The sequence below is a fragment of the Chelon labrosus genome (genome assembly GCF_963514085.1).
Source record: "Chelon labrosus genome assembly, chromosome: 20".
In the NCBI taxonomy this organism is placed as follows: Eukaryota; Metazoa; Chordata; class Actinopteri; order Mugiliformes; family Mugilidae; genus Chelon; species Chelon labrosus.
Genome location: NC_140353.1, coordinates 24,024,151 through 24,033,544, shown reverse-complemented (window position 1 = coordinate 24,033,544; position 9,394 = coordinate 24,024,151). Strand labels below are relative to the sequence as shown.

Here is a 9,394-nt window from a genome sequence, read left to right as displayed (position 1 = left end):
CCTAAACACGAGTCTTGTACACAACGGACAGAAAAGACAGATACTCGGTTAATCGCCTTACGTTTGGAAAACATGTCGTTTTCATTGTATTTCAGTTTTTCCTATTGGTCACTTGAAAAACAACTTATTTTATCCAGTCTAAACACTCTGGGAGGGAGAGGGAGCGAGGTAAAGGTGGCTGCGAGGAAAGTGAGCGAAAAAAAGGGGGTGTGTGAGTAGAGGGAGTGAGGCTGAGAGGGGGAAGCAGAGACAGACCGTGCGTTAACAGAGATAGGTGAGTCCCGGGGCACCAGTAGAGACCAGGCAGCCTCTGACATACTTTGTACGGACGATGGACTTCCTATCCGGGGTTGCTATCAGCGGACCGTCGGGGGTCAAGGCGGTAACCTCTATCTCTGCTCTCTTGCCTGTCTCGTGTTGCATTCTTCTCTGAAGGCAGCGGATTAACTTCACCGACAGCTCCGGAGCAGCGGCCGTCCAGAGTCTCAGGCTCCCGCGGTGTGTTTGAGGAGGCGGGGGCAGATGCGGAGCGAACCGCTGGTCTTCTGAATTTCCTTTCGCTTCGTGGCATGCACATTTAGCATAATGCCACAATTTCCCAGGCCAGGAAAACCAAGTGAGACAGGACTGCAGCCGCAGCGGGACCTGCGAGCGGACGCAGCGGGCAGGATGCGGACTCTGTGTCCGATGTGAGCGCAGTAGTCTGCGTAAAGACAAGTGGACCGGCTGGAAGCAACAAGACTTTCTGCTCTCTTTAAGGTCAGAAAAAAAGATTGTTCATTCTATAATGTCAGTTTTAGACAATTACAATGTTCAAACATCCTGTTTACAGTAAACTCCAGGTAAAATAATTGCCAATTACTCTTAAACTACGCAGCCAATAAGTGAAAACAAAATAACTGTAGCAATTTCTGTATTTATTCCACTGCAATGTTTCAACTGTTATATAGCTTTAGTCATTTATTATTAAATTAATTTTTATTACCTACTCAACGTTAATTGGGTTTAAATGCAAAATATATTAGAGACTCTAGATGAAAAGGACTGCTCTCTTTTAGGAAACTTGCCAAATTATTCCCCAAACTAGTATGGTGCAAGAAGCAGGCTTTCTCCTTGAATGCAGACTACGTTTTGCAGAGGCACATGAATTTCTACTGTATGTTTGATGCCTGAGACACTGCTGATAATAACCACATGGAGGTTGGTCACATTAATTGGACCTAGTTTGCTTTGTTTGCCCCAGGAAAGAACATTACATAACTTTTGAAGTATCTTGGCCAGAAATCAATGCAATCTGTCAACAGGCTGCTGCTGCCTGGTGCTCTTTTATCAATCATCACTACCACCCAGCTAAAAAACACTAACAAGACATCATCACTTTATTTGTATGGACTAGGCTATATTGAGGTGTTAAGCACTTTATTAATAGTTGTATCTGAGGTTTTTTGGTTTTGTGCCAACTAATGCAGATGATGTGGGCAAGGGACTATGTCTCCTGACGTTATTTAAATCATATAACCTTGTATGCACAGTGACACCTTTCCTCATTAAGAGAGGTCCACATTGATGTTAGTTTTGTCCCTGTGCAAGGATCTCATCTTACCTCTGCAGATAGGCTGTTTTCATCACATACACCATTACTGGAGTTAAATCTTAGAGCAAACATTTGGCTCTTTGTATCTAGTTGTCTGCTAGTGCCACATCATGTCTTCTGTTGTCTAACCTCTGGATAATAACCCTTGATGATGCAGGGCAAGATCTATCAAGGCTAGACTGGGACTGACAGATTTGTGGTGCTCATCAGTGAGCCTCCTAGCTCCCTTCACACCCCATTGCTCACAAAATTCCTTCGACAACCTGATTCGATCTGCTTTGCCTGTTTCTTTGTCTTTCTGAAATTGGCCCTTTTTAAATCTTCTTATTGTCAGTTTGTTTACATCTGTGGACGTTAGGGAAAAATAAATTGAAACACACTACTTTTCCATTTCAGATTGACAATGTGAACATTAACATTTTAAACTTGTTATGCCCACCTGTTTATTGCACCTTTTCCTCACCATCTATTCAAATGCCCTTGTCGTCTAGCCGTGTATTTGAAGAATATTCAACAAGTTTCTCAGTAATTTGTATGCTGCTCTGCCATGCCAGTTTAGTATGCCTCATTTTGCATTCGTAGGAAACGGGAAAAAGAAATCATCAGGTGAAATACCTTTTAAGGAAAGAAACACTGATTTTGTTATTGTTCTTATTTTGCCACAGGTTTTATGGGCCCAAACATCAAACCAGAGACAATTTTTGTTATTCTGGAACAAGCTGTTTGTGATGACAAAGGAAAAGGAAGCAAGAGCAGGACATCAAATGTTAACCCTCCAGTGTGTACATGACACCATCAGTGTGCTGTGCTGTGAAGAGAGCTCTAGCCGTGGGGAAAAGAAAGGGTGAAAATGTGATGAACTTTACTAATGTCTCCTAGCTCAGTTTTGGACAGTGGCGGCTGAAAGAATAATATTGCTTAATGAGATCATTGGTCTTGTGTTTGGAACCCCAGGACCAGCAATTACCAAGGGATTACTTAACACCGTCTGCAGTACCAGACAAAAGATAATGGCTATTCCAATGGAAAACTGAATTCCTTATATATTTTTTTCTCTAATTTGTGTATGATTTTCATTTGTTTGAAATGGAGATACACTGGCGTTTATGGAATAAGGATTGGGCTTCCTTCATGAGGCCATGGATACCTATAATATTAGGCCTTCATCTCCAGTTCTCCCGAGCCTCCAACTGTCCCGAGGAGTGCCGCTGTGATCGCACCTTTGTTTACTGCAATGAGCGAAGTCTGACCTCAGTGCCTCTGGGAATTGGCGAGGGTTATAAGACTCTCTACCTCCATAACAACCAAATCAATAATGCTGGCTTTCCCTTGGAGCTCCACCATGTGGCATCTGTGGAAACTGTGTATCTCTATGGTAACCAGCTGGATGAATTCCCAGTGAACCTGCCCAAAAATGTAAGGGTTCTCCATCTGCAAGAGAACAACATTCAGACCATCTCCAGAGCAGCTCTGGCTCAACTTCTTTGGCTGGAGGAGCTGCATTTGGATGATAACTCAATCTCTACCGTAGGGGTGGAGGAAGGGGCATTCCGTGAGGCAGTGAGCTTGAAGATGCTCTTTCTCACCAAAAACCACCTGAGCAGCGTACCTATTGGTCTCCCAGATGATCTAAAAGAATTGCGATTGGATGAGAACAGGATTGCAGTTATTGCAGAGGAAGCATTTAAGAATGTCACCCGATTGGAACGCCTCCTTTTGGATGGAAACCTGTTGACAGATGAAGGGATATCTCCAGGGACATTTCAGGACCTGATAACCCTGAGGGAGCTGTCCCTGGCCCGCAACTCACTCACTTACCCTCCAACGTTCCTCCCTGGGGAGGTGCTTGTCAAATTAAACTTTCAGGAAAATCAGATTAACCAGATCCCTGTCAGAGCTTTTGCAGGGTTGCACAAGCTAGAGAGGCTAGATATTTCTAACAACCAGCTACAGTCATTGACACAGGGGGTATTTGATGGCCTTTTGAGTCTCAGGCAGCTCACTGTTCGGAACAACCTTTGGCTGTGTGACTGCAGTATCAAATGGGTGGTGTCATGGTTGAAATCTCTGCCTGCCACGCTCAATGTACGTGGCTTTATGTGCCATAAACCTGAAAAGTTCAGGGGCATGGTGATCAGGGAGCTGAATGCTGAGCTGGTACAGTGTCCACAGAGCACAGCCACAACACCTGAGCACATCTTCCCAGGAGACACTGTTCTAATCCCATCCCTGTCCTCTTCTACAGACTCTCCTTTGGTCAGTCAGTATGTTTCCCCCTCCTCGCAGCAACCCGTTCCCATATTCTCCACCCTGTACCCGGTATATACAACAAAAGAAGGGGGGATTAGGACTAAGCAACCTCTGGACTCCCGGAAGGAGACTCTCCAGGTCACATTTGCCATACTAAATGGGTCAGCTATCCATGTGAGCTGGGTGGCTATATTTCCAGTCACTGCCTACAAGGTGACCTGGGCCAGGATGGGCCCTAGCCTGACGGGGGACACAGTCAGGGAAAGGATAGTGGGCGGGGATCATCGGGGGATTCGACTGGCTAACCTTGAGCCAAAGTCCACCTATCGGATCTGTGTTATTCCTTTGGATGCATTCAATAATTACCGACCCAAAGATGATACTGTGTGTACTGAGGCTATGACCACGGCAGCCTCATTCAGCCCTGACAACAACAATAAAAGACGTTCAGGGCCTGTACAAGCCACGCAAAAAGAACCACATTCGCCTTTTTTGCTAGCTGGGCTGATTGGCGGTGTTGTTATTGTGGTTCTGGTAGTATTGCTCAGTATCTTCTGCTGGCATATGCACAAGAAAAGTTGCTCCAAGTCCTCGACCCAATGGAAATACAACAGGGGCCGCAGAAAAGATGACTATTGCGAGGCAGGCACCAAAAAAGATAATTCCATCCTGGAAATGACTGAAACAAGCTTCCAGATAGTCTCACTCAACAACGAGCAATTCCTCAAGGGAGATTTCCACATTCAGCCTATTTACACCCCTAATGGGGGCATTGGCTTCCAAGACTGCACCGTGGGGAACAACAGCACAGTCTACTGCAAGAACAATGTTCAGAATGCAGAGTTATGTTACACATAATAGTTTTGGTGTGTCAGGAGCATTTTTACTGACAGTTATGCTCACTTTAGTGAACACTGCACAGTGTTAATGATATGAAACCCCTGTGTTTTCAAGAAATGTAATTTATACAACTGGAAGGACGATGCCTTTTATATAACAACATTGTATTTATAAGTTATTTGTTTCTGGGGTTTTACTGTTCGAGCACAGACGTTTACTAATGGGATTTATGTCTTTCTTAATATTAAGGCTGGGTTTCATGTTATTTTTCAGTGATCAAATCTTTCAATCATTGTATTACGTGGCGCAAAAAGTTCCAAGATCCACATTGTAGCTGGAGTACATCATTGCTTTTACTAGATGAAAACAGATGGCAGAATTCCGAATAAGAGAATAGACATGTCCAACTTACCGCTAGTTTTCTGGAAGCTACACTGGGCCCGTCATTGGCACGTTTATTTAATTGCATCTGCACCAATGCTAATTGTTAGATTCCTGCTCTAGGAATAGAACAATTTTTATGCAAATGGATTTCTCTCGCTTCAAAAACAAATTTAAAGGTCACACTCATTAAACATTCACAGAAAGAGGCAGGCTGCAGTGCTTTCACCTGCTTTCTGAGATGAATACATTATCACAGTTAAGGGGTCATGTAGCCGTATTTGATAGTGGAGTGAGAGCAGTGAGCAGCAAAAAAGCACATCTGCTATGTGCAGTATGTTTGACCCATTACAAACCAGCTCTTTGACTTCTGTCCAGCTAATTATCGCAAAACAAGTATATGAGTGTGTGTGTGTGCGTGTGTGTGTGTGCCTTAAATTTATGAGCTCACAATGTCTTTTAAATCCATGTTTTTGCAGAAATTGTATCCTGTATATACATTCAGTTGAATTGTTGTTGAGAAAACATCTTGCTCTTGATAATTTATTTACCTCATTACAAATTGAATTAAAACATATCTCCAAATGGGAACTTATTTTTCATTCTGTCCCAGAGTGATTACTCACTTATAGTTATGTAGGAGTTTGGCGTAGTACCAGAGTACCAGATTTTGGATTTAATGAAGGGTCCTGGATTACTAGTACAAGGTCAAAAGTCACCACAAACATGCTCTCAATGGGCCTCCAGCATGAATGTTTTCTTATTTGCATTTGACAGACAGAGAAGGAATAAAGAAACAGCAATTTGTATGCAGAAATGGAAACTGTACTCAATTAATTTAGTTAAAAAAAAAATCTCATTTTCAATTGAACAGTAGTGGCTCTTGTCCAGAAAAGCACAATGGCAGACCATCAGTACAAATAATGCTGTGTGTACAGAGAAAGTAGTTTAATCTGAATATGAATACCGGAAAAATTGGTTGTCTGCTGCCATACAAACATTACACACATGGGAGCGAGTCAGGAAACTGCCAAAACAACAGACGTGAATAAGTTAATGGGACACATCACTTTACATTCTTCTGATAGGGGTGCTTTCTGAACAGTAACCTACCACAACCACAAATATATTCTGTCAGCATCAGACATCATGATCTTAAGACAATGGTAAGCAAAGGAGAATTTGGTGTCATTTGATTCCACGTTAAAATACTTGTTCCAATACACTTGAATTTTACTTGATCTGTAACCACATGCTTGCTTTATTCAACATATCTGTTTTAAACCATATACTGCATATGTGCATTGTGTCATAAGTATATGAATAAATGAAATACAGAACCATCCAGTGCACCATCCACCTGTCTGGCCTCAAATCTAGACAGAATATAAGAGACTCTTTAGCATATGACAAGTAATGACACTCTCAAATAAAAGCATATTCATTTAATTATGTTGTCTTTTAAACTAGACTTAGATAATCATTATTATGTGTAAATGGTTTAAACCTATGAGTAATAGAACATTTTTGTTTTAATTAAATAGCTTTTTTCATCATTATATTCTATATTTCACAGGCAAAATGGTAAAATGTAAGTGGTTGTGTGTGTATGCTGGCTTATGTGTGGTCACTATTAAATTATGAGGGAAATATAATATGAGAGAAAAAGATAGCTGTGGCTGGTGCTGATTAGTCAGCATTGTGTGAACATGTTTGACAAGGGTTTGCGTTTAATAATTAAATTCTTAAGTCCTGCACATCTCATATAAAACAGCTTCACTGCTCAGCCGTGTGTAGGTGTGGACATAGGTTTGAATGACTTTTCAGGGCAGTTAAACAATATCCAGAATCTACCGTGAGTTATATAATCTTGTTCCATACCAAGGTGAGAAATTGCATCTTCTGTTTTATTTACTTTCTTTGTCGTTTCTGACCAATTCTGGAGCTTACAGTGTTTCTTCACATGGCTTAATTGTGTGTGTGTGTGTGTGAAAGAGAGAGAGAGAGAGAGAGAGAGAGAGAGAATGCATAATTTCAAGGTTCAGTAACTGTCTCAGTCTGTAATCCAAATGTCTATTATTCTATCAATACTTTAAGAGGCTCACACTGACTCCAAATATTCATATCATATCAGTTGTGAAAGTAAGAAATATAAAGAAAAGTAAACTAAACATTTTTCACACTGTTCCTCATTTCAGTTTGTTGCATTAAACTAATTGATTCTTCGTTTTTCTTTCCAGTTAAGATTTTATGATCTTTATTAATAGGAGATAAATGGGATTTAATTTATGATCCTTACACAACAGGAAAAAAATTATATATTGCACTTAATCCAAGACATTTAAAAGGACCAGCCCATTATTTATGATACCACTTTATCACATTGCATATTGCAGTTAATTATAATATATGACTTGTTCTATATTTTCATGTGCAATTCATGAGCTGCATAGCAACATACGATTTAAAGCACTAGAGTCCACATTATCTAAAGTAAAAAATAACCGCTTTTCTCTTTTTATCATTTCTAAATGGAGAGGAAAATGTATCTTTGAAATGATGGTAAGAATAAATGATGAATCAGTTGTGGGACAGGATACTGCACTTCCTTGGTTGAAGTGCCTCAGGGACAAAAAGATCCTATTACTCAGATTTCTTCTTCATACTGTATAAACTGTTTTGGGCAGTATTTAATCTTGCTGATGACTATAGATATATATTTCTTGCCAGCAAAGCAGAGAACGAATCTTTACAATATGTTTTAGAAAGAAAGGGTGGCAAGCAAAAAAGACAACAGAGAGGGCTGAAAAATACATTTAACGTATCCATACACACAGTATACTACATTTTTCGATTGACTATCAACCAAATTAATTACAACTACTTTCATGGTTGATGTTGTATGTGTATGTGTGTTTAAACTACTCCCCGATCCACCCTCATCTTCCACCAATGCTGTCCATCAGAAGAACTGGTTTAAAGTGTTCTTTTACTGACATTCAAGGCATCCGTGTGTAGAGAGAGCAAGATAACAGTTTGCCTTGGTGCCAGTGAAAATTGTTGTTAGTTGCCTATTTAGAACAGAGCTGTAGAGATACTTTTGTTTTGTTAGAAAGATTAGGATTATCAGCTGTCTTGTTTCAGAGCAGGGGCCAGAGTTAAGTTCTGTTTTGTTTTCAAATGCTTGCATACACTTAAAACAATTGTGTCTAGAAACACAAGCTTTAGAGGTGCTATCTGCTGTTATCTGTTTTGGGTAAGAGTTTACATTGGTAATTTTTTTTGTTTTAGAGAGATATTTAAACAAAGTTCTTCCTTTGTTCTCATTTAAATTTGTTTCAGTAGCATCCATTGCCCACTTCTGTTGCCCCTTGTTTATGTGTTTTGTGTACATTAAACAGTAACCAACCAACTGAACCTGTTTCACACCTGGTTCATTTATGTTACATCCCTTTACCCATAGCCAGCTGGGCTGTAACAGTTGGCCAATAATAATCAGTATTAAAAACATTTAGTGAGACTTGGAAACAACGTTGTTCAAAAGCGGTCAGGCATTTGTGAAAATGGTTGGAATTTGACAGTACAAAAAAATCCTAGTTACCAATGTTCAGCTGAGCTGATTTCAGGTTTCAGCAGTCATAGTTTGAAAACTCAAGAGGCTACCTACTCGTGGATGTCCTGTTTTTTTGTCTCTGTGAAACACAAAACAAGCTTGTCTTTGCTAAGTTGTGTTACAGAGACACGACCTGGTTGTTCCAGGTGATCAGTGTCTCTGCAGTGGACTGACTAGCACTTTTCCTTAAGGAGAATCCCCATCTCTACGTACAATAAGAGTTTTGTGACGTAGACTCAAGACATGTGTAGCATGCATACTGTGAAATAACTATAATTCATAATGCATTTGTTTTGTAAATGTAATACATTTATTGTTAAAATTATTGTCACAAGTGTTGAAGTCATCCATGATCACACATTCCAATCATTCACTAGCAAACATCTCCATATCCACATTTATTCTTATGTGAGAGGAAAGGGGGAATTTCTCTGTCAGTCAGAAGCTGTCTGACGAGTAATTGCTTCTGCTTCAGTCGAGGCAGACAGCCTCACACCAAGTCTGGTTCTGTTAGAGGTTTCATCCTTTTTTTCTCCTTTTTGTCTCAAGGGAGAATTGTTGGATTTCTCTCTCTAATAATGTCAGGTCCTTATATGACCTTACATGTAAGCGGTCTGGGATGACATATCATATGATGTGCCATTCCATAAATAAAATGGAATAATATTTGTGGAGAATGCAGGTGGTGTAAAGTGCATTCTATTGTAAATGTAACT

At 40.3% G+C, this 9,394-nt stretch overlaps 1 protein-coding gene across 1 annotated transcript; it reads left to right on the top strand.

The window, feature by feature from the left end:
- Nucleotides 1-2,680: 2,680 nt before the first annotated feature.
- On the top strand, nt 2,681-4,751 carry LOC311505311 (leucine-rich repeat transmembrane protein FLRT2; the record flags this gene model as incomplete). The annotated part of the gene is made up of 1 exon (XM_084568792.1): nt 2,681-4,751. One exon carries the CDS (start codon nt 2,681-2,683, stop codon nt 4,700-4,702), a length of 2,022 nt encoding a protein of 673 aa, XP_084424918.1. The 3' UTR covers nt 4,703-4,751.
- Nucleotides 4,752-9,394: the final 4,643 nt, after the last annotated feature.